This window comes from Mustela erminea, chromosome 7 (assembly GCF_009829155.1).
Source record: "Mustela erminea isolate mMusErm1 chromosome 7, mMusErm1.Pri, whole genome shotgun sequence".
In the NCBI taxonomy this organism is placed as follows: domain Eukaryota; kingdom Metazoa; phylum Chordata; class Mammalia; order Carnivora; family Mustelidae; genus Mustela; species Mustela erminea.
The window spans coordinates 123,384,790-123,410,136 of NC_045620.1; the positions used below are offsets into that span (position 1 = coordinate 123,384,790).

Sequence of the window (25,347 nt, forward strand, 5' to 3'; positions counted from 1 at the left end):
TTTTTAGTTTTTGTGTTTTTAGTGCGAATGTGGTCTCGTGACTTTAAAACTAGCTCTTGGCAAATTGTATTACACTACAAAATTAGAAATTGGTCTTTCTGTAAGAAATTTTTTAGTAAGTGAATGTTAAATCTATAGGTTATACTTGGGTATGTTTAAAATATACAGTGTTACAAGTTTTTGTTGGTTTGTTTTCAGGTAAGCTCTAAGTACAACATGGGGCTTGAACTCAAGACCCTGAGATCAGGAGTCACATGCTCTACCAACTGAGCCAGCCCAGCACCCTTATTACAAGTATTTCTTAAGTTTGTTTACTAATGGCTACCTTTTGACTAGTTATTATGTAACGTAGTTGTCTTGCTTTGGGAAAGTAGAATTTAGAAGTGCATTTATGAAAAGGATAATTCATTTTTTTTTAAATTTTTTTTTTAAAGATTTTATTTATTTATTTGACAGAGAGAAATCACAAGTACACTGAGAGGCAGGCAGAGAGAGAGAGAGGAGGAAGCAGGCTCCCTGCTGAGCAGAGAGCCCGATGCGGGACTGATCCCAGGACCCTGAGATCATGACCTGAGCCGAAGGCAGCGGCTTAACCCACTGAGCCACCCAGGCGCCCCAAGGATAATTCATTTTTCTTTTTTCTTTTTTAAAAAGATTTTATTTATTTATTTGGGAGAGAGAAAGAGCGAGAGAGAGAGTACCTACAGGCCGTGTAGGGGAAGAGGCAGAGGGAGAGGCTGAGCTCCCCTGCCTGAGTTGGGCTTGATCCAAGGACCCTGAGACCATGACCTGAGCCAAAGGCAGATGGTTCACCGACTAAGCCACAGAGGTGCCCCTGAAAAGGATAGTTCTTACGCTTTTCTTAAATTTCTAGCATAAAAGGAAATAAAATTTTAATATATTTATTTGGTAGCATATAGGAAATGATCATGTATACCTTTGAAATACTGATCTGTAATATCAAGTGATGAAGTATTAGCATGTGAATTAAATCATCTCTAAAGTAAAGGTTAATCTTCCCTGTGCTCGCTTGCTCTTTTTTTCCCCCCTGTGCTCTCTTACTTCCCCAACATCCAAAAAATTAAGTGGTAAAGAGGAGAGCTGCTGTGCGGATACTGACATTTCTGTAGTCTGAGGACATGTGGCTGGGGAAGAAATAATGGAAATGCAATGGAAGGAAGTCTCTGGTTGAGAAATTATTTTTTATTTATTTTTTAAGAGATTTTACTTGTTTATTCATATTCAGAAACAGAGAGAGAGGTAGAGGGAGAAACAGGCTCTCCAGTGAGCAGGGAGCCTGATGTGGGACTTGATCCCAGAACCCTGGGATCATGATCTGAGCCAGAGGCCGACACCCAACCATCCGAGCCATCCATGCACCTGAGAAATTAGTTACTTTTAAACAAATTAACTAATTTGTTTAAAAAAGCAAATAAATAAATGTATTGAAGATAATGGAAGCCATGGTTCTTCCTGAAGAGCTTATAAACGTGAAAGGGGAAGTCTAGAAAGAAATTTAAGGCATGGAATTAGAATTAGAAGCCTTGGTGTACACATGTATGTTATTATTTATGCACAGATAAAGAAATAGGTATGGATGTGTAGATTTATGTTTATATTCATATATTTCTTAGCTGTCTGTGCTGAGAAGACTCAGTAACAGTGAAAGCCCAGTAACAATGAGCGCACCTAATGCTCACATCTTGGCTTCTTTCTTCCTTTCTTTCTTTTTTCTTCTTTTTTAAAGCTTTATTTATTTGAGAGAGAGCATGTATGTGTGCACCAGTGGGAGGAGGGACAGAGGGAAAGAATCTTCTGGCAGACTCCTGACTGAGCATGGAGCCCAACAAGGGGCAGGATCCCATGACCCATGAGATCATGATCTAAGCCGAAACCAAGAGTCAGAGGCTTAACTGATTGAACTGCCCAGCCGCCCCAATTTCTAAATACTATTCTTGATTTAAAGGAGTCAGGGCTCTTTAGAGAAATGACTAATTCTAGAGTCAGGGAGGGAAAGTGTAGGGTGAGTTTAGAGATTTGTGTCAGAAAACAAGGAAGTTCACAAAATGATGGGATAATGTCGAAAGGGTACTGGAAACACTTTGAAAGGGCCCTCAGTTGCCAAATCTTGTGTAAATTGAGCAAAAAAAATAGAGTAATGGATTATAGCCTGTAGTTTAAAATAAGAATCCATGAGTTAATACTGTTAAAATTAATGAGTAAATGAATTGGGCAAGGGGATGGAGGGAAAGCTCTTTAAAGTAAAACCGGGGTGGGGGGTGTGGCCTGGATGGCTCAGTCGTTGAGCCTCTGCCTTTGGCTCAGGTCACGATCCTGGGGTGCTGGGATTGAACCCTGCAACAGTTCTCTGCTGAATGGGAAGCCTGCTTTTCCCTCTCCTACTCCCCCTGCTTATATTGCTCCTTTTGCTGGCTCTCTGTCAAAAAATAAATAAGATTAAAAAAAAAAAAAGTAAAATGTGACTAAAAAATGTAGAAGGACTGATAGGATTAGGTAATCACCATCACAGTGGTATTGGGTGAAAACAAAAATAGTCAATGAATGCTAATGGCTGGTGGGTGGAGGCTTGGTGAGGAATAGGATATTGGTGAATTAGCAGAATAATTCCTCATTAAATCTAATCATACACAAAGGGAAAAATAGTGACTTTATGGTGGAGAAACCTGGCACATACCAGCTTGACCAGGTGAGCAAGGTTTTACCTAATGTTGGGCAAGTAAAGTATAGACAGTATCATTTCTGTGTATTTTTTCCCAAGAATGTATGGTCTGAATTTGGTGTCAGACCCACAGTCAGGGTCATTTTAGAAACTAAAGAGCTGTACTCTTTTTTTTTTTTTTTTAAAGAGCTGTACTCTTTATTTTATTTATTTATTTATAAAGATTTTATTTATTTATTTGACACAGAGAGATCACAAGTAGGCAGAGAGGCAGGCAGAGAGAGGAGGAAGCAGGCTCCCTGCTGAGCAGAGAGCCCCATGCGGGACTCGATCCCAGGACCCTGAGATCATGACCCGAGCCGAAGGCAGCAGCGTAACCCACTGAGCCACCCAGGTGCCCCTATTTATTTTTATTTTTTAAAAAAGATTTTATTTATTTATTTGACAGAGATCACAAGTGGGCATGACCTGAGCTGAAGGCAGAGGCTTTAACCCACCAAGCCACCAGGCGCCCCTCAACTCTAGTTTTAAAGAACAAATTGCTAACACATTCAGAAATAACAAGCAGGGACAGAAGATAAACTGTTAACAACTCAAAAGTTTAGGAGATTTTCTTAAATTGGAATTGGAGCAGAAAAATGGAATTTTGGACTAGTTTTGGTGGATAGTAGGTACACCCTTTTTTTTTAAAATGATTTTTTAAAAAGATTTTTATTTATTTATTTGACACAGAGAGAGAGAGATCACAAGTAGGCAGAGAGGCAAGGCAGAGAGAGGGGGAAGCAGGCACCCCGCCGAGCAGAGAGCCCGATGCGGAACTCGATCCCAGGACCCTGAGATCATGACCTGAGCCAAAGGCAGCGCGGCTTAACCGGCTTAACCCGTTGAGCCACCCAGGCACCCAAGAGCTGTACTCTTTATAGTCAAAGGCATGAAAGATGGGGGAAAGCTAAAGAGCTATTCCAGATTGAGGATGGCAGAAGAGATCTGATAACTGAATATGATATATGTTCTTGGATAGGATGCTGAACCTGGATCAAATAAAATTTGAATGTGATTGGCTCTGTGTTATATCAGTGTTGACTTCCTGATTGGAAGGGTTATATGATGGTAATGTATCAGAGTTATCTTTTATGGGATGTATGCACTGGAGTATTTAGGAGAGAATGAGGAATCATGTCACAACGAGGTACATATGCACATCTTTTCTGTAGGCTTGAAACTATTTTAAAATAAGAAACTATATACTTTCCTGATTATAAATGTAATCTAATTCCCTTGTTTCTGTATTTACAGATTATTACATTTACATACTTGTAGAGTGATTCATTCAGTAAATACTTATTGGTTGAATAAGTACTGTACTTTATCAAGAATGTAGGAATTCTATGTTTTAAGAGGAATAATAAATTTTTAACTGTCTTTCAGAAAGCTGAAGTTGATGGTAGTTTAAGTGATAGCCATGTGTCTCCTCCAGCCAAACGCACTTTGAAACAACCTGATTCTGTTTGCAAAGACAAATCAAAATTGCGAAGTACTGGTCAGCGAGAAGAATGGAACATACCAACTGGACAGGCCAGGTGAGGAGTGAGAACCCATCCACTGTTTTTTCATGAATTATCTGATATGATTGAGGGCTCATATTAATGCTAATTTTCTTAAATTGTAAAGCCACTATTATCTAGAAATACAAAATTTTAAACTTGTTTTATGATTTTGTATGTATTTTCTCTAAATAGCACATAAAGTATATTTGCTATGTAAAAATATTTAGTATATAATAGAAACTATTATTACTAAATAATAAGGATTTCGGTAGATCTTGAATATGTGTACATCTTTATACTCCTGAAAGTTTTAAATAAAGATATTTGGTTAGAATTATATATTTATTTGAAAATGAAATCTCCCTTTTCTAAAATTATTAAATATTACCCTTGAATTGATATACTGAAATGTAATAAAATAAAAATTAACTTTTAAAGAAATCTTTTCATTTGTCTGCTTGTTGTCAGTTTAAATTTGGTTTGGTTCAGTATGTATCAGGAAAATTTACTTTTACACACTTACCAAAGTAAATAGTAATAGTTTAATGTAGATAAAAAAGGCATACACACAGAAAAGATTTAAACTTTGATCTCAGAATTTTTAGCTTCTCTTTTCTCCAGTCTTTAACGTAGAAGTGCTGATGATGTGCTGACTACAAACAAAAGTGAAAGGGAAATCCTTTGGTTTCCTTCCTCCTTGAAGTACTTAAAAATTACTTGGTTTTCTATGTGCACATAAATTCTGGGTACTGTTACTCTTTTTTATTTTTTATTTTTTATTTTTATTTTTATAAAGATTTTATTTATTTGATAGAGATCACAAGTAGGCAGATAGGCAGAGACAGAGGGGGAAGCAGGCTCCCTGCAGAGCAGAGAGCCTGACCGGGCTCGATCTCAGGACCCTGGGATCACGACCTGAGCTGAAGGCAGAGGCTTTAACTCACTGAGCCGCCCAGGCGCCCTGTTACTCTTTTTTTTTTTTTTTTTGATTTTATTTATTTATTTGACAGACAGAGATCACAAGGGCAGAGAGGCAGGTAGAGAGAGAGAGAGAGGGAAGCAGGCTCCCTGCTGAGCAGAGAGCCCAAAGTGGGGCTCAGTCCCAGGACCCTGACATGGCCTGAGCTGAAGGCAGAGGCTTTAACTCACTGAGCCACCCAGGCGCCCTGTTACTTTTTTTTTTTTTTTTTTTTTTAGATTTTATTTATTTATTTGACAGACAGAGATCACAAGGGCAGAGAGGCAGGTAGAGAGAGAGAGAGAGGGAAGCAGGCTCCCTGCTGAGCAGAGAGCCCAAAGTGGGGCTCAGTCCCAGGACCCTGACATCATGGCCTGAGCTGAAGGCAGAGGCTTAACCCACTGAGCCACCCAGGCGCCCCCCTGTTACTCTTTTTCTAAAAGATATTTTAAAAAAGATTTTTATTTATGTGAGAGAGAGAGCACAAGCATTGGGGAGGGGCTGAGGGAGAGGGCAAAGCAGATTTCCCATTGAGCTAGGAGTTCTTTGGCCAAGGAGATCATGACCTGAACCAAAGGCTGATGGTTAACCATCTGAGCCACCCAGGCGCCCCTGGATACTGTTACTCTTTAATGAAAAAAAAAAAAAATTGGGGGGTTGTATAGACTTTGATAGGCAGTATACATTTTCTAGTCCTTGAAGTCTTTTACCTATTTCAGTATGTTCCAGAAGATGCACCATTTTACTCTAAGTGTTTTATTTTGCATTGTCTGGGAGCTAAGTAGGAAAATCTTGAATCATAGCCTGTTGATCTTTCTTTTCCCACACTCATTCATCTGTTTTATACAGATCCAGGTCACTATAATGATGTTACTTAAAATGAGTACTGCCCTTTAATTATACTTCTAGACTTGATCTACCTGTTGTAATCTGTATCCTATATTTATTAAATGAATGAATCAGGTGGCCTTTTCTAGATAAATGTTTCTTAAAAATGTTCTTTTAGTGTCAGAGTTTAATCTTTCACTGTAAGATAATTTTAACAGTTTGAATATATAATGGGCACTTGATTTTCTTCATCTTAGCCACTCAGAGGCCTTTGTGTAAATTGATCTTGATTATGTCTTTTATATAAAAAAAAGGCCTCAAAAACGTTTTTTTTTTTTTTAAGATTTTTTATTTATATATTTGACAGAGAGACAGTGAGAGAGGGAACATAAGCAGGGAGAGAGGGAGAGGGAGAAGCAGGCTCCCTGCCGAGCAGGGATCCTGATGTGGGACTTGATCCCGGGACTTGATTTGGGGACTCTGGGATCATGACCCAAGCCAAAGGCAGATGCTCAATGACTGAGCCACCAGGCGCCCTCAAAAACTGTTTTGGGAAGAAAGTTTTGCTTCCATTTAGGTGCCTTAGTGTGATACTCCTTTTTTGAAAAAATAGAGTATATTTTGAATAAAAAGCTCAAGAAATAATGAATACTAATAATGTATTTATATTTTGGTAGAAGAATAACAGTTTAAAAGTTTTTTGAGTTAAATTTTCATCTAAGAATGCAAGTGCTGCAGTGTTAGAATGTTTTTGTGTTTTGGTTTTTTTTAAGATTTTATTTATTTATTTGACAGAGATCACAAGTAGGCAGAGGCAGACAGAGAGAGAGAGAGGGAGAAGCAGGCTCCCTGCTGAGCAGAGAGCCCGATGCGGGGCTTGATGTGGGGTTCGATCCCAGGACCCTGAGATCATGACCTGAACCGAAGGCAGAGGCTTTAACCCACTGAGCCACCCAGGCGCCCCTGTTTTTGTATTTTAGATGACTTCAAAAGAAGATACCATTTGACCTATTAGACTCAACAGAATTGAATTTTGAGGGAGGCTTGTAGTTAAAAAATTTTAGATTTTGAGGTAGTATAAATACAAAAATCAGGATTTATATGGAAGCTTGTATTTGTTTTTAATGTCATGAGACTGAGAATCCCGATTCCTTTATTTTGGTTATCTAAGGTCTTATGAGGATCTAAAGTAAAATTATTAAGGTTCTTTTACAAAAGTACTTTGTTACAGATGTAATTCATTTGGGGGAAAAGTGAATATAGGTAAGGATTAGTATTCACTGAAAAATAATGAATCCTAAATGACTTTGTAAAGACTACTAAATTTTAATTTTTTAATTTTTAAATTTTTTCCAGAGAGAGAGAGAGAGATTGATTGATTGAGTATGAGCAGGTGGGGAGGGACAGAGGGGGAAGGAGAGAGAGAATCTTTTAAAAATTAAATTAAATTTTATTTCATTTTTAAAATTTAAATTCAATTAATTAACATCATGTAGGAGAGAGATAATCTTAAGCAGGCCAGTGCAGAGCCCAAACAGGGCTCAATCTCACAACCCTGAGATCATGACCTGAGCCAAAATCAAAGAGTAGGACACTTAACTGACTGAGCCATCCAGGTGCCCCAAGACTGCTAAATTTTTTTAAAAAATTACTGTTGCTTGGTGAAATCACTTTTCTTTTGAGAGCTCGGTAATTGGATGAAGATAGAAGTAAAAGTGGAACTAGAATTTTGAAGTTTTCATAAATGATTTGAAATAGAATATGAGTTTTCTTTTTAGGGAGAAATCTGGGCTTATATTTAAAGGCTCAAGTTTATCAACATAATTATTTTGTATAAAATAAGGATATTTTTGGTTAAAAATTTTACTATATATTCTTTATCTTATATGTAGAAATTCACAAATATCCATCCATGCTAGCCTAGATAGATGTCGTAGCTTATAAATATTTTGAGTAAATTTTTGTCAGCTGATACTTACTTAGCTACTATACATTTATTGAACTGGGATGCTGTGTATGTGTGGGCACATGCACATGTGTCTGTCTTTCTGTGTTGTTGGAGGAGGCACCCTAAAGAATGTGACATGCATTTAATGTCTCTAGAATAATAGAAACACATCCCCTAAGATATAAACAAAATTGAATCTTTGGTAAGACTAACTGTACACTTAAATATAGTATGTGTGAAAATTTTGTTTTTTTGGCCAGATGAGAGAATAATAAGGTTAGGCAGAAGCGTAACCACTTGTTAAACCGCTGAGGCACATTAGAATTGTAGGTAGTATTGGTTAAGGTCTTTCCAAACTGAGGCTTTTCCTGAAATGAAGTTTAAAACCCCTAAGTCACTAAATGCCTTGGATTTATGTGGGAAAGGGAGAATAAGTAATGATTGCTAGTAGCCTCATACTGCATTTCATTGGTAATATGCTCCAGATAACTAAAGGTGTAGAAAATTCTTTTTTTTTTTTTTTTTTTAAAGATTTTATTTATTTATTTGAGAGAGAGCGTGTGAGTGAGGGATGGAGGGAGAAGCAGATCCCTTGCTGAGCAGGGAACCCAATGCGGGGCTTGATCCTGGGACTCCAGACATGTCCAGGATCCTGCGACTCCAGGGTCATGATTCAAGCCGAAGGTAGATGCTTAACTCGGTCACCCAGATGCCCCAAGGTGTAGAAAATTCCAACATGATAATCATCTAATGTAAAAGTAATGCTGCCACCACTTAAGAAATTTAGGAAGAAAAAAAGAAAATAAAGTTTAAAACAAAGTTTAGGAAACATAGATACAGGGAAATATCCCCCACCTACTTCCCTTTTTAAAAATAAACAAAGACTTCATAATCATAAAAGATTTATTGGAGCTTTTATTTAAATAGTGAAGTCACCTAGTTACATTTTAAGTGATTAACTTTTGGGAACATTGATTTAAGAAACTTCTTTAGAGGGGCGCCTGGGTGGCTCAGTGGGTTAAGCCGCTGCCTTCGGCTCGGGTCATGATCTCAGGGTCCTGGGATCGAGTCCTGCATTGGGCTCTCTGCTCAGCAGGGAACCTGCTTCCCTTCCTCTCTCTCTGCCTGCCTCTCTGCCTACTTGTGATCTCTCTCTCTCTGTCAAATAAATAAATAAATAATCTTTTAAAAAAAAAAAAAAAGAAAGAAACTTCTTTAGACATACATATTATTGTATAGGCAGACCAGTTCTTAAAATCCCAGTATTGTTTTCTCTTTCCATACTCAAGTGTTTAATATTATGTCTCTTTTTTGTTGTTCTTCGTCTTTATAAAGAGAAATGTTAATGGAAAAAGGATGACAATAATCTATGATTCTAAGATAATTGGTTTAATTAAAGAATAAGTTTTTATTTTTTCTTTTAAAACCGGTATTTCTTAAGCAACAAAATAAAAGCCAAGTAAGCATTATCTTCTTCAGAGTAACAAAAAGCTTATTGTGCTGTTTTTCTAGGGATGTTGCTATTGTTCAGAAAAGTTTTAGATTTCTTTTGTAGAGTGATTTCAGGGTTGGCATCTTAGGTTTTTGAATAATTTATGTACAATTTCAGTGGTTTGGTTTTGCATACACTAAAATTCACTTGGAACCAAGACATGTAAATAAACTGATCAAACTGAGTTAGTATTATGTTGGGTCCAAAGCCAAAGTATATTTATGAAGTAGTAAAATTGACTTTTCTGTGTGGTTTTAAGTGACTTCTAGAAAATTTGTTATGTATAATCTTCCAAGGAAAGATATGTTAATACACCAATTTCAGTTACTTTATCTTTACTTTGTATACAAAGGTGCTAAAAATGAAATACTTTCCAAGGTGTAGCATATTAGAATGAGATAGTTTTGTTGTTTTCTGGGGGCAAAGGGGACTGGAGTTTTTTGTTTTTGCGTTTTTGACAGTGTACATATAACAGTTTGAGTTTTTGTGTATATCCTTTAGTCATCCTAGCTCTGACCTTTTTTAGGCAAGGGCTTTTATAATCAGGATTTAATACTTAACATTTAAAATTTAGCATGAGGAGTGCTGGAGTAACCCAAAACGTTAGAATATTTTAGTTAAGAAAATTTGTACAAATAGGAGTGGATGATATAGGCTTCCAGTTATGGAATAAGTAAGTCATGGGGATGTAAGGTATAGCATGGGGAATATAGTTAGTCAGTGGTATTGTAATAGCATTCTGTGATGACAGATGGGAGCTACACCTGTGGTGCGCACAGCATGATGTATAGGCTTGTTGAATCATGGAGTTACGCACCTGAAACTAATGTAATATTGTGTATTAAGTATAATTCTATTAAAAGAAAATTTTGTGCAAATGATACAGATAATAGGAGATAATCACATATTTACTATTTTCTAAATGAGCCCTTTCCCTTTTTTAATTTTTGAAAATGATAATCATTGGGTATTTAAAAACTACCTTAGTAAGTTTACATCGACAGTTCTTTTATTATGTAGCAATTTAGGTTTTTTTGACTTTTTGATAATACAAAAGCATACTGTGAATTTTTTCAAGTCTTCATGTTTTGATGGTCATTTAAGTATCTCTTACTGAATTAACATTTACTTTTCTTCACCTAAAAGGGAGAATTGTACAATGACTATTTTGAGAAATTAGCTATTCTCATTTGTCAGGTTAGTTTGTGTAATAAAATATTTTGGAGAAATTATTAAATGGTATTGCTGTTCAAGGACTTTATTTTTCCTACAGTTTATTGTTTGAATAAATTTGTCATTGTTTGATTTTTATTTTCTTAACCAAAACCAATAATAAATGTCTGTGACCTTTGCTGCTGCTTATATCAGTTAACTTTATGGTACATGTTGAGCTTCAGGCTCTCTGGAATTGATAGAGTTGAAGACAGAGTAAATTCAGTTTATAATCTGTTATTAAAGCTTTTCTTGAAGTAATGAAATGAGTCATTGCAAGTATATGTTATTAGTTGGTATATTACCAATCTTAGAGTAAAATAATGTCATCTTTACTCTGAAAAAAGTAATATTACTGACATTTTAAAGATTAAAATGATTCCACAAGTATTGCGTTTCTTGCTTCTTTAAATGAATGTTGATGTGTTTGCATATTAAATATAATTGTGTTCTAGGTTAACTTCTCAGCCTGGTGCTACATTACCAAACGGACATAGTAGCTTATGTGAGTATTCTGTTATGAAACTGGTTAGTATTGAAATTCTTACTCATGTTGTTAGTAAGTGTTAAAGTGGGGTAAAATTTACTAGTATGTTCAGCATATAGTTGGAAATGACTGGATTTCCATGTCATACTGAATACTTATGTAATTGTTAAATGTTGAGAAATCAGTACAAATGAAATTATTTAAATTACTGTGACAGATTATAAATAGTTATCAAAATTTTAAGTTATTGGATATTAAAGCCATCTAAGAGGTTATGTTAAATTTTTATACTCTTTTAAAAGTAATTTTTGATGTATCTTTTTTTCTTTTATACTCTGTACTTTGAAATGTAAATCTCTCTCTTCTTGTAGCCCTTCGAAGCCATCCCCTTCGAGGGGAAAAGAAGGGAGATGGGGACCTTTCTTGTATAAATGGTGACATGGAAGTCAGAAAAAGTTGTCGTTCCAGGAAAAACAGATTTGAAAGCGTGAACCAGAGTTTGTTATTTGATCAACTAGTAAATAGGTATGAATGCTTAAAACAGTTTAATTTAATTAATTGATTTATCAGATTTTAAAATTTCAAAGTCAGATTTCAAAAAAAATCAGTCATTTTTAAGCTATTTATTTATTTTTTAAAAGATTTATTTATTTGACACAGAGAGAGAGGTCACAAGTAGACAGAGCAGCAGGCAGAGATTGGGGGGAGGGTAGCAGGCTCCCTGCTGAGCAGAGAGCCTGATGTGGGGCTCGATCCCAGGATCCTGAGATCATGACCCAAGCTGAAGGCAGAGGCTTAGCCCACTGAGCCGCTCAGGTGCCCCCTAGTTATGTTTCAAAAAATAACTTAAGCACTGACTTAATAATAAATGCAATTATTTTAAACTTAATTTGAATTAATAGTGGTTAGCAATAACTTATCAGTTTCTAGTCCATTTACTGGATTTAGTAGTTTATGTGATAGTTTAATTTTTCTCATCCTTTTTAAGTTTATGCATAAATAATATAAAAATTTTTATTCTCTTTACTCTTATAGTTTTTTAATATTTCCTAATTAACAATTGTTTCTGACAGTTTTCAAGCAACATTAATTTCCATTGTTGATGTGTAGTAAGTAACTTTTCTTTAGTCAAGATTTTGAATTAATGGTCTTTTGAGACTGGGTATATGGGAAACAGTGAATGAGCCTAGCAGATTGCTCAGTATCTCCATACAGTGAAATTTTACTCTTCTCAGATGATAAATTATCCTTCTTAATCCTTGCAGTGATCAAGAGAGAGGGGAGGTCAGTGTAATCCCTGTTTTATAAGAGAGGAAATTATATTCTATACTGGTAATGTCAAATTCAAATACTAGTTATTATTTGTTAAGTACTTTGATCATTATCTGGACAACACAGTAAGTGGTATATAAATGTGTTTAAAAGATAAAATGTGGTTCGGCCTGCCTGTGCTGGCATGCTCTCTCTCTCTTTCTCTGGCAAATAAATAAATAAAATCTAAAAAAAAAAAAAAAAAGGTTAAAAGATAAAATGTGGTAATGTGAGCCTGTATTTCGTTGAGGTCAGTGTTTTCTAATTTTTAAAATTACCTGTTCAGTTAACTTAATGTAGGTTTTAAACTTTTTTTAACTAGGCTCCATGCCCAGCGTGGAGCCCAACACAGGTCTTGAACTCATGACTCCGAGATCAAGACCTGAGCTGAAATCAAGTCAGATGCTTTACTAACTGAGCCAGACAGGTGTCCCTGGCTTTAACCATTTTTTTTTTTTGCCTTCCTCCCCGCTAGCTTTAAACCTTTTTTTTTTTTTTTTTAAAGATTTTATTTATTTATTTGATAGAGATCACAAGTAGGGAGAGAGGGGGAAGCAGGCTCTCTGCTCAGAGAGCCTGATGTGGGCATAATCCGTGTCATGGGATTATACCCTAAGCCGAAGGCAGAGGCTTTAACCCACTGAGCCACCCAGGCACCCCTAGCTTTAAACTTTTTATAGATTCTTTATCCTATAAATTTTCTTAACACCATCTTCAAATAAAAATATTGAAATTTTTTTTTTGGTCTTAGATCTGGTAGTCAGTTATTTATAGTGGCATTGTGGAGTTAAATATTTGTAGTATTACAGATTTTATTTTTAAAGCAATCTTGACACTCAACATAGGGCTTAAACTTAAAGCTCTAAGATCAAGAATTGCATGCTCTACTGACTGAGCCAGCCAGGTGCCCCAAATATTTGGAGTATTATAAACAAATGTTCTGTTTCACAAGTTTTATTATAGCAATTATATTAAGGTAAAAGTAAAAGATGTTCTGGATTTTGGGGGGCATTATCTTCTTTTATTTTTTCTCATCATAGCACATATGGGGCATTATCTTCTGATGGATGCTGATTCAGAAAGTTAATTGGTTCAATGTACAGTTACATATCAGGTAATTATGCTTTGATGAAGAGCTCTTTCACATGTCTGACACATTTTGTGGTTTTATTCTGTGATTGTAGTACTGCTGAAGCTGTACTACAGGAAATGGACAACATTAACATCAGACGGAATCGTCGGTCAGGAGAAGTAGAACGACTTAGAATGTGGACTGATACAGAATTTGTGAGTATCTTAACTTTAACAACCTTGGCAAATATTTTGGTTTTTTGGTTGCGGAATTCAAAGGGAGGATGAGCAGCATTTGGATTTTCTTGAATTAACAGATATGTTCCTTTCTTTTTTCCACTTTAGTTAGGGATTTTATGTTTTCTTCTGTCCTTACTCTGCTTTCCACAACCTTCCCCAAAAGACCCTTTTGTCAGAAGAATCATCTTAACAGTACCACTTTGGGGTCGCCTGGGTGGCTCAGTGGGTTAAGCCTCTGCCTTCGGCTCAGGTCATGATCTCAGGGTCCTAGGATGGAGCCCCTCTCAGGCTCCCTGCTTAGCAGGGAACCTGCTTCCCCCCTCTGTCTCTCTGCTTGCCTCTCTGCCCACTTGTGATCTCTCTCTGTCAAATAAATGGATGAAATCTTTTTTGTTGTTGTTGTTGTTCAAAGATTTTATTCATTTATTTGACAGACAGAGATCACAAGTCGCAGAGAGAGAGGAGGAAGCAGGCTCCCCGCTGAGCAGAGAGCCCAATGCGGGGCTCGATCCCAGGACCCTGAGATCATGACCTGAGCTGAAGGCAGAGGCTTTAATCCACTGAGCCACCCAGGCGCCCCTGAATGGATGAAATCTTAAAAAAAAAAAAAAAGAAAAGAAAAGTACCACTCTGATTGTTAACTCTGCTGATTTGAACCTTTAATGTTCTTTTTATTGTGTACTGAATTAATTAAAAATACCTTGACCTTCATAATCTGGTTTCAGCTTTATCTTCTCACACACCATTGCCCAGATATAAATAAATCATTCTTGTTCCTTTATCCTTAACCACTGGTAATAGTTCTGGTTAGGGACTGCTGCAATCCTACCTTTGTTTCAAGGTTCATCTCAAATGCTGCCTCCCTTCCCTTCCCTTAGCAACAAGAGGATCATCTCTCTGAATTCTATGGTACATTGTACCTTTCTTTATGGCATTTAGTTTGTTTTACTTTGTTTTATAGTTACCTGTGACTTGTCTTATTCCATCTTACTAGGCTGTAATTTGCTTCAGGGAGAAAGTATGTTCATGGCATTGGAGTTTTAAATTTTCAAATATTTTATACATTTGTTTTATTTTTCCTTTTGTCCCTTGCATTTATTGAATTCAGGAACCTCCATTTTTTCATGAGTCTGTGCCTTCAAATAGGTGCTTAGTAAATTTCAAGAGTGGTCTTATACCATTAGGTTAATGGTATTCATGGATAGGAATAAAATCCACGTTAATCGACAGCTTTCTGTCTTTAAAAGGAAAACATGGATATGTATTCAAGAGTGAAAAGGCGAAGAAAATCACTGAGAAGAAATAGTTATGGGATACAGAATCATCATGAGGTCTCCACTGAGGGTGAAGAAGAAGGTTTGTAAAGTACCTTATGAAGTAAATACTACGAAGTTGAGGTGGGAGGGAGGAAGCATGTGTGAGGTAATAATATGCATAATACTGCTGGATGGGTGATTTTTGGCTTTAGAGGTCTATATTGTATAATTTGGAATAATTTTTATTTGGCACTCTGAGTTTTTACCTTCACCTTGAAAAATGCCTTTATACTATCGCCATTACATAATTTATTAGTAGTCCTCCCGAGACCTAATCTGGTGTGACATTTGCCATGGACTGATTTGTTATTAGGTGAGGCCTCTTTTGTGTTTCGATAGATAGCTTCTAACTGGAAGCCTCTATCCATAGTCACTTTCTGTCTATATCCTCTGAATCTCTGTGATTATTTGGGTCCCAAATTTAGTTATGGACCGAGAAGTAAATAGTGACATTCAGAGAAAGAGGGCCTGCTACTGTTAGTGGAATAGGTTGTACTGCTCTTTTCTGAGGCTTGTCTGGGTTCTGAATTGAAGAGCCCTGGCTGAATTTTTAGGGTTGGAGCTGGGAACATGATGGAAGTAGCTTTGCCCCCAATCAGTGACTAGTAAGTACACCTATAGAATTCAATTCTGTAGGTGTTAATTTTTATTGAAATGGGTTTTCAGAAGATTCCATGTATTGTAAATACAGGATAGTTGTATTTTACCAGGAAATCTTGCCAGTTCCTATTATTTATATAGCTTAGATGGAGAAGATGGGTTTTTTTCCTCAAATTCTCTAATATATTATTAGTGAGTTCTGAAGAGCTGATATTTCTAACGAAGGTACTTTATTGAGCAAATATTATTGTTGTTACAGCTAGAACCTCTATATTGCTTCCTTTGGAGAAAATCAGTATAGGTGAGACAGATTTATAATGTGACTTTTACCTTTTCATTAACTAAACACCTTTGTAGAGTTTTCACAGTAGATTTGCCATGTATAGAATTTCTTCCTACAATATTGTTGTGCTGGTGTTTCTCAAAATATAATATTTTTTGAGGATTTAGAGAGACTTAACTTGGGTATAAGTAATTTATTTAGAGAATAATATTGTATCTACTGATTTTCTCTAGAACTTAATAATAAAAATTTTTATAAACTTGGAATAAGCTTTCAGATGTCATTATTAAAATATGAAGTCCTTTGTATTTTTAGTCTCCTATTTCACTCAGTATTACTGGTGGTTTTAAAATTTTTCCTGTTCCTTAATATGGTTGTGTTGTGTTGACAATTCCTGTGGCTAAAAAGTTAATCACAAAGTATATTGGATTTGGGGACCATAAGCAAGTAAATTTTTATCAGATTTTAATTTAATTTAATTTATTATTATTTTTAAAAGATTTTATTTTTAAATAATGTCTACACCAAACATGGGGCTTGAATTCAAAAACCTGAGATCAAGAGTTACATGCTCTACTGACTGAGCCAGCCAGGCACCCCACCTCAGACGTTTATTTTAAACTGTAAATTTGGGTTCCCCAGGTCGCTCAGTCTGTTAAGCATCTGCCTTAGGCTCAGGTCACTATCCTGGAGTCCCAGGATCGAGCCCCGTATTGGACTCCCTGCTGAGCAGGGAGTCTGCTTCTCCCTCTGCCCCTTATCCTGCTCATGTGCTCTCTAACTCTCTCAAATAAAATTAAAAAGTATATAGATACACATATATATGTAATAAATAGTGGTTTGGCTGTAACTATGGTATGACATCTATCTACAGTTTTTTTTTTTTTTCAAGATTTTATTTTTTTTTGAGAGAGAGAGAGAGACAGAGAGAATGAGACTGAGAGCATGAGTAGGGAGGAGAGGGAGAAGCAGGCTCCCCGTGGAGCAGGGAGCCCGAAGTGAGGCTCGATCCCAGGATCCTGATATTATGACCTGAGATGAAGGCAGACGCTTTACCTACTGAGCCACCCAGGTGTCCCCAGCCAAAGCACTTTTTAAAAATAAACTTTCAGGACTTATGTACATTATAATTTATTTTTTAAGTATATAGTTAGGCAAATCATAAAGTGATCACTTATGTCAAGAAATAAACCATTAATACCCCAGAAATCGGCTTCATGCTCCCTCATAATTCCTACCTGCATTTTCCTACCAAAATAGAATTAATTTGTGCTTATCTGTCGTCAGCAGGCCTAAGAAACCATTATACTGCCCAAAAAAATTGCTCTTGCTGTAACATTAGTAATTACCTTGTAAGCATATTTTTTTGAACTACCAAGTGGTGTTTGGATACTAACCTTATTCACTGGTGGGTAACTGGCCATTAAATGAAGTTTGATCAAGTCAAATTTTGATTTATCTTCTATTACTGTTTTGTATGACCAAAGATCATAAGTATACCTAGGTTATTTAGCAGAGAGCTATATTATTTGTAGGAAAGGCATTTTTAAAAAATACCTATCTGGTTGATTTTTAATTGTATTGATATATGCTGTATAATAAAATGTTGACACTTAAAAATGTCAACTGTGCTGAGAGTAAAAGACAAAATATAAATAAATACTCATTTCTAGAGTGAACCAGTCCTTGTGGATTAAAACAATGATTCTTTTCTTTAATGTGGGGGAAACTAGAATCTCAAGAGGAGGATGGAGATATAGAAGTTGAAGAGGCGGAAGGAGAAGAAAATGATAGACCATATAATTTGAGACAAAGGAAAACAGTGGATCGATACCAAGCACCTCCAATAGGTAAGAGATGCTGAAGAACTTCTTTTGTAGTTGAGCAGCTTATTCTACTTCACCTCTTTAAAAAAATAAGTGCTGCTAAATTCAGAGATTTTATTTTTAAGTGATCTCTACATCCCGTGTGAGGCTTGAATTCACAACCCCAAGAGTTGCACGCTCTACCAGCTTAGCCAGCCAGGCACCTCCAGTTTTGCTGAATTTAGAAGAATGGAATCTCTTGTAGTTCCATTTATCTGTTTTGTTTGTTTGTTTGTTTGTTTTTTTAAAGATTTTATTTTATTATTTATTTGACAGACAGAGATCACAAGCAGGCAGAGAGGCAGGCAGAGAGAGAGGAGGAAGCAGGTTCCCGATGTGGAGCAGGGAGCCCGATGTGGGGCTCGATCCCAGGCCCCTGGGATCATGACCTAAGCCAGAGGCAGAGGCTTTAACCCACTGAGCCACCCAGGCGCCCCTGTATTTATAGGGATTATGCAGTCATCACCACTGTCTAATTCCAGGACATTTTATTATTTCTTCACTTTCATACCCTCAGACCTTGGCAACCACTAATGTACTTTCTGTCTATAGATTTGCCTTTATGTGACCTTTTGTGTCTAACTTCTTTCACTTAGCATAATGTTTTTAAGGAAGGACTGAGATATTTATATGAGATAGTTATACTTTGTTTGTTTAAAGATTTTATTTATTTGAGAGAGAGAGAGAGAGCGAGCACGAGTCGGGTGAGGAGTAGAGGGAGAAGCAGACTCCCTGCTTACTAGAGATCCTGATGTGGGACTCCATCTTGGGACTCCGGGATCGTGCTTAACTGAGTGAGCCACCCAGGCACCCCAATACTTAAACTCTTATGCTCTAAAATGATGATTGAATCTCTGAAAGGGATGGGTCGGAGTTATCTTACTAGAGGCTTGCCTCTAGTTGATGCAGATTGGTATGCAGACATTACACCAGGTAGGAGTTATTGTCACAGATAGCCCTGTTGATAATGGGGGAGATATGTAAAGATAGAAAAAAGATTGTGAACCATTTTTATAGATAAAAGAAATCTTTATTGGGGAATAATTGAAATGCAGTGTACTGCAGGTACACATATTTAATATGTACAGTTTGGCAAATTGGACATACCTTAGGTACGTACCTATGAAACTGTCATCACCATCAAGATACTGAATATGTATATCAACCCCCCGAATATCTTGTTGCCTGTTTGTAATCTGTTTCTAACCTTCTGGAACCATCTCCATCCCAGTCCTTGAGAAGGCACTGATCTCATCTGCTTTCTCTAACTGTAGATGAGTTCACATTTTCTTGAATTTTGTGTACAATATATACTCTTTTTTGTCCAGCTTCTTTCACTCAGCATAATTTTTAGACTCATCCATGTTGTTGAAAATAATACCAGTGTGTTTCTTTTTATTACCAAATAGCATTCCATTGTATGGCTGTATCACAATTTGTTTATTCATTCATTTGTGGATGAACATTTAGACTGTTGACATTTTTAGTGTTTTGCTGTTACAGATTTCTTATGAACATTCATGTGCAAGTCTTTGGACATATTGTTTCATTTTTCATAAACACTGAGGAGTAGAATGGTTGGGTTTGTTATTAGGTTTATGTTTAATGTGCTAAGAAATTGCCAGACTGTTTTCCAGAGTGATTGTACCACTTACATTCTCCCTAAGAGTACATGAGAGTCCAGTTGCACCATTCTGTTGCCACGTACTTGGTATGGTCCGTTTTTGAAATTAATTTTAATACATATTTACTGTAGTTTAAATGTCCATTTCCCAAGTGATGTTGAGCATCTTTATGTGCTGCTTTGCCAGCATTATCGCTGGTGAAATGTCTGTTCATATCTCTTGCCCTTTTTTTCAATTGAGTTGTTTATTTTTTCAGTACTGAGTTTTAAGAGTCCTATGTATTCTGGCAATCAGTTCTTTATCTGATACATGATTTGCAAATATTTTCTTTGTGTGTAGCTTGTTTCCTTTAATTTCTTGATAGTGTCTTTCAAAGAGCAGAATTTGTAATTTTGATGAACTCCAATATATTACGTTTTTTAATGGATTATGCTTTTGGTGTGGTATCCAAAAAAATCTTTGTTTAACCCCAGATGATGAAGATTTAATTTAACATCTTTTGAGAAAGTTTGTTTGCAATTTATGCTATTATTTGCTACAAAGTTTTTATTTTTGCTGTACTCCTTCTAGATAGCATTTGGAACTTGAACACACAAGACTTACTTCTATTCAGAAAGTAAACAGAAGTAATTTCTATTCCTTTAATACATCAGTTTATCAATTTATCGTTAGTTATTTCTTTGCTGTCTTTTTTTCTTTTTCTTTAAGTTCCGGCTCATCAAAAAAAGAGGGAAAACACACTGTTTGATATTCACAGATCTCCAGCAAGAAGAAGCCATATCAGGTATGTTTTGCTGGTTTTCAAAAGAGGAAAAATTTATATCAGTTATTTAGATATATTCTTTAAATAATACATTACGAAATGTCTTATAATTAGAATATAGGTATTGATGGTGTTGATAATGTAAATGAGGAACTAAATGGTATCTTTCTTTAAGGACTAGTAGTTATTATCTTACATGTGACTGTTCTCTTCCTGGTTTAGTTTGCTTGGAATAGTTACTGTTTTAACAATTATGTTCTCTACAGCTACATAGCTCTTTGGTGATCTACTTGTATAGAGTTGAATCTAAACAACTCACATTGCTTTCACTTGAAACAGTGGTTCAGTTAGTCTTTCCTGTTTTTTCCCTTTTCCCCTTTCTTTTTTTTTTTTAAAGATTTTATTTATTTGAGACAGAGAGCATTAGCCAGTGCACACATGAGTAGGGGAGGGTTGTCACAGAGTAAGAGGGAGAAGCAGACTCCCTGCTGAGTAGGGAGCCTGATTCAGGGCTCCATCCCAGGACCCAGAGATCATGACCTGAGCTGAGGGCAGCCGATGAACGACGGAGCCACCCAGGCACCCCTTGTTGGCCATTTTTATATCTTCTTTGTAAAGATTTCTGCTTAAATTTCTGCCCTCTTAAAATGGAGTTGTTTGCCTTCTTACTGAGTTTTAAGTTTTAAAAATATATTCTAAACATAAATCTTTTGTCACATGTACATATTACAAGTGTTTGCTCCATCATTTGACTTGGCTATTCTCAAAATGATGTTTTGAAGAGCAAATGTTTAAAAATTTTTTTAAATGAATTTTTAGTTTTGGAACAATTTTTGCTTTGCAGAAAATTTGCAAAAATAGTATAGGTTTCCCTTAAACCTCTTACCCAGTTTGTTGTTGTTGTTGAATATTTTATTTATTTATTTATTTGACAGAGGGAGACGCAGTGAGAGAGGGAACACAAGCAGGGGGAGTGCGAGAGGGAGAAGCAGGGAGCACAATGTGGGGCTTGAGCCCAGGACCCTGGCATCATGACCTGAGCCGAAAGCAGACTCTTCACAATTGAGCCACACAGGCGCCCCCCTGTTACCCAATTTCTGTCATTGCTAACATGTTGTGGCATGTTTGTTAAAACTAAAAAGTGATATTGGTACATAACTACTTACCAGCCTTCAAGGTTTATTTGGATTTTAATAGTTTTTTCATTAATGTTCCTTTCTGCTGCAGAATACAAATGAGGGTACCACCATATTACATGTAGTTGTCATGTCCCCACAGTCTCCTCTGGTCTGTGACAGTTTTTTGTCTTCCTTACTTTTCACGATTTTGATAATCTTGATGAATCCTGTCCCTGTATTTTTTTTTTTTAAATTTAAGATTTTATTTATTTATTTGTCAAAGAGAGAAAGAGCACAAGGAGGGGGAATGGCAGGCAGAGAGAGGAAATAGGCTCCCTGCTGAGCAGGAGACTGATGCAGAACTTGATCTCAGGACCCTGGGATCATGACTTGAGCTGAAGACAGATGCTCAGCCGACTGAGCCACCCAGGCATCCCACTGTCCCTGTATCTTATGAAATGTCCCCCAGTCTGTCTAATCATGTTTTTCTCTAGGTGAGACTGGGGTTAGGATTTTTGGAAAGATTACCCAGGAGGAAAAGGATCCTTCTTGTTATATCACATCAAGGGGAAAATTATACCCATATGACATCAATGATAATGTTAAGTTAACCTTTATAACTTGGTTAGAGTTGTGTTTGCCATATTTCTCCACTGTAAAGGTACTGTTTTTCCATTTCCATATATATTTTTTTAAAATAAACAAATTACTAAGTCTTGCACACCTTCAAGGAAAGGTAGTGGTTTGGAAATTAAGCTCTATCTCTTAGAGGGGGAGTGTCTACCTGTATTACTTAAAATTCTTTTGTAAGACATTGGCATCCTTCCCTTAAAAATATTTATTCAGTCATTTATATTAGTATGGATGCGTGCTTATTTGTTTTATACTTTGGGTTGTAATGAAATATTATGTTATTTTGTTGTTCAAATTGTACCTGCTTTACCCATTGTGTCCCTTTTACATTCCTCCATCGTTTTGTTTTTTGAGTACTTCCTTATTTTCTGTCATTACAACATGTTTCAGGCTCATCGTAAACACTCTGTGCCCCAGCTCTAGGATAAGTCATCTCACTAAGGATCCCCGTTTTCTTCTATTGGAGAATAATATTTAGAAGCCAGTATCTAGATACTATGTATGTTTGTACACAGGACCCTCTTGTAGATAGCTAGGTAATCTTACGTATGTACACTAACCTATGTTTACGGACACATTTATAATTGTTTCTGTACCCATCTTTATATTTAAGCTAAACATGAGTTCTTACTGAAGTGGGCCACTCTAATCCACTATCACAGAGTTTATTCTAATCTTTCTTGTTTATCTTGTAACTTTCAGACATTGAGAGGCCTGACTCCTACTATCTACATCTCTTATTGGTTGTTTCAAATTTTTTTAAAGATTTTTTATTTATTTATCAGAGAGAGAGAGGGGGAGAGAGCGAGCACAGGCAGACAGAATGGCAGGCAGAGGCAGAGGGAGAAGCAGGCTCCCTGCTGAGCAAGGAGCCCGATGTGGGACTCCCAGGACGCTGGGATCATGACCTGAGCCGAAGGCAGCTGCTTAACCAACTGAGCCACCCAGGTGTCCCTGGTTGTTTCAAATTTATATGAAGATCAGAATATCCATTTTTTAAAAATTTATTTATTCACTTGACAGAGGGAGAGATCACAAGTAGATAGAGAGGCAGGCAGAGAGAGAGAAAGAAGCAGGCTCCCCACCAAGCAGAGAGCCTGATGTGGGGCTCCATCCCAGGACCCCGAGATCATGACCTGAGCTGAAGGCAGAGGCGCAACCTACTGAGCCACCCAGTTGCCCCTGAAGGCAGATTCTTAACCAACAATCACCAGGTGCCCCTAGTTTGGATATTTTAGGTCCTTTGCATTTTCACTTAAATGTTGTAATCAGTTTGTTAATTCATTTCTTTCTTTTCTTTTTAAAAAAGTTAATTAATTAATTATGATCCCAGGACCCTGGGATCATGACCTGAGCTGAAGGCAGCTGCTTAATGACTGAGCCACCCAGGTGCCCCCAACATTTATTTTATTTTATTTTTTTTAGAGAGAGCACATGCACGCATGTGCATGTGAGTGGGGGAGGATGGGCAGAGGGAGAGAGAATCTTAAGCAGATTTCACGTGCAGTGTGAGCCCCATGCAGTACTCGATCTCAGAACCCCGAAATCATGAGCTGAGGCAAAATCAAGAGTCCGATGCTTAACCTACTGAGCTGCCCAGGTGTCCCTCTTTTTTTTTTTTTTTTTTTTTTTTAAAAGAGTAATCTATACATGCACTGTGGGGCTTAAACTCCCAGTTTGAGGTCAAGAGTCCAGTACTGGGGAAGCTGGGTGGCTCAGTGGGTTAAGCCTCTGCCTTGGGCTCAGGGTACTGAGATCAAGCCCCAAATTGGGCTTTCTGCTTGGCGGGGAGCCTGCTTCTCCCCCTTTCTCTGCCTGCCTCTCTGCCTACTTGTGATCGATCTTTGTCTCTCTCTCTCTCTCTCTCTCTCTCTCTCTGTCAAATCAATCAATCAATCAATCAGTCTTTAAAAAATAAAAGAATCCAGTGCTCCTCTGACTTAACCAGCCAGGCACTCCTGTTAATTCCTGCAGTAAAAGCCTGCTGGGATTTTGTTTGGATTATATTAAAACTGTAGGTCAGTATGGGGAGAATCGATATTGTAATAATACTTAGTTTGCCAGTCCATAACATGTTATATCATTTCATTTAGTTAAGTCTTTTGAAATTTCTCTCAGCAGTGATTTGTAGTTTACATTGTAAAGGTTTTTCATGTCTTAAATTTATTTTTAAGTATTTCCTATTTTATGCTACAGTGGAATTGCTTTTAAAAACTGTTTTCAGGATGCCTGGGTGGCTCAGTCGGCTGTAAATGTCTGTCTTCAGCTCAGATTCGTGATCGCAGGGTCCTGGGATGGAGTCCCACATGGTATCATACTTCATGTTCAGCAGTGGTCTGCTTCTCCCTCTGCCTGCCACTCCCCCTGCTTGTGCGCGCTCTCTCTCTGGCGAATAAATAAACAGAATCTGTAAAAAAAATATATATATATATATATATATTTAAAAAAACTCCTGCTTTCGGGGTACATGGCTGGCTCAGTCAGAAGAGCATGTGACTCTTGATTTTGGGGTCATGAGTTCAAGCCTTACCTTGGGTGTAGAGATTACTTAAATGAATAAATAAAAACTTAAAAAAAAAACTGCTTAGAAAACATACTTTCTAATTGTTTGCTACTAAGATTTAAAAATAGAATTGTTTTGTCTGTAAACTTTGTATTCTATGACCTTAGCAAATTTTGTTTTTAGTTCTAGTAGTTGTTTTGTAGATTACTGAGTATTTTCTGTATAAACCATATTGTCTGCAAGTAGAGACAGTTTCAGTCTCTGTGAGTTTTATTTCTTTCCTATTATAATGACGAGGGTCCTCTGTACAGTGGTGAATAGAAGTTCTGAGAGTGGGTATCTTTGTGTCATACCTGTTTTTGGTATGACACAACGTTCACTATTTCTCCAGTAAGTAGGGTATTAGCTGAAGGATATTTGTTTATTTGTTTTGTTTTGAGGATTTGATTTATTTATTCGAGATGTGAGAGAGTACAAGAGGGGAGGTGGGGCAGAGTGAGAAGGAGAAGCAGGCTCCCCACGTCCTGGGATCAAGCCCCGGGTGAGGCTCTCTGCTCAGCCAGGGAGCCTGCTTCTCTCTCCCCCTCTGTCTGCTGCTCCCCCTGCTTGGGCTCACTCTCCCTCTCAAATAAATAAATAAAATCTTAAAAAAAAAAAACTTAAAGAAATTGAAATAGGGGCATCTGGGTGGGTCAGTGGGTTAAGTCTCTGCCTTCGGCTCAGGTTATGATCTTAAGGTCCTGGGATTGAGACCCATATCGGGCTCTCTACTCTGCAGGGAGCCTGCTTCCCCCTCTCTCTCTGCCTGCCTCTCTGCCTACTTGTGATTTCTCTGTCAAATAAATAGATGCAATCTTAAAAAAAAAA

The 25,347-nt window shown here is 36.9% G+C and overlaps 1 protein-coding gene across 2 annotated transcripts in view; it reads left to right on the plus strand.

Moving 5' to 3' along the window:
* The window catches only part of ATAD2B (ATPase family AAA domain containing 2B), a 151,071-nt gene that overhangs the window by 22,628 nt on the left and 103,096 nt on the right, over positions 1-25,347 (plus strand). For both annotated transcript variants that reach the window (XM_032353194.1, XM_032353193.1), the window contains exons 2-8: positions 4,109-4,260; positions 11,121-11,170; positions 11,524-11,677; positions 13,648-13,750; positions 15,022-15,130; positions 17,707-17,823; positions 20,172-20,247. In XM_032353194.1, coding sequence (XP_032209085.1) covers positions 4,109-4,260; positions 11,121-11,170; positions 11,524-11,677; positions 13,648-13,750; positions 15,022-15,130; positions 17,707-17,823; positions 20,172-20,247 — 761 coding nt within the window. The remainder of the gene's footprint in view (positions 1-4,108; positions 4,261-11,120; positions 11,171-11,523; positions 11,678-13,647; positions 13,751-15,021; positions 15,131-17,706; positions 17,824-20,171; positions 20,248-25,347) is intronic.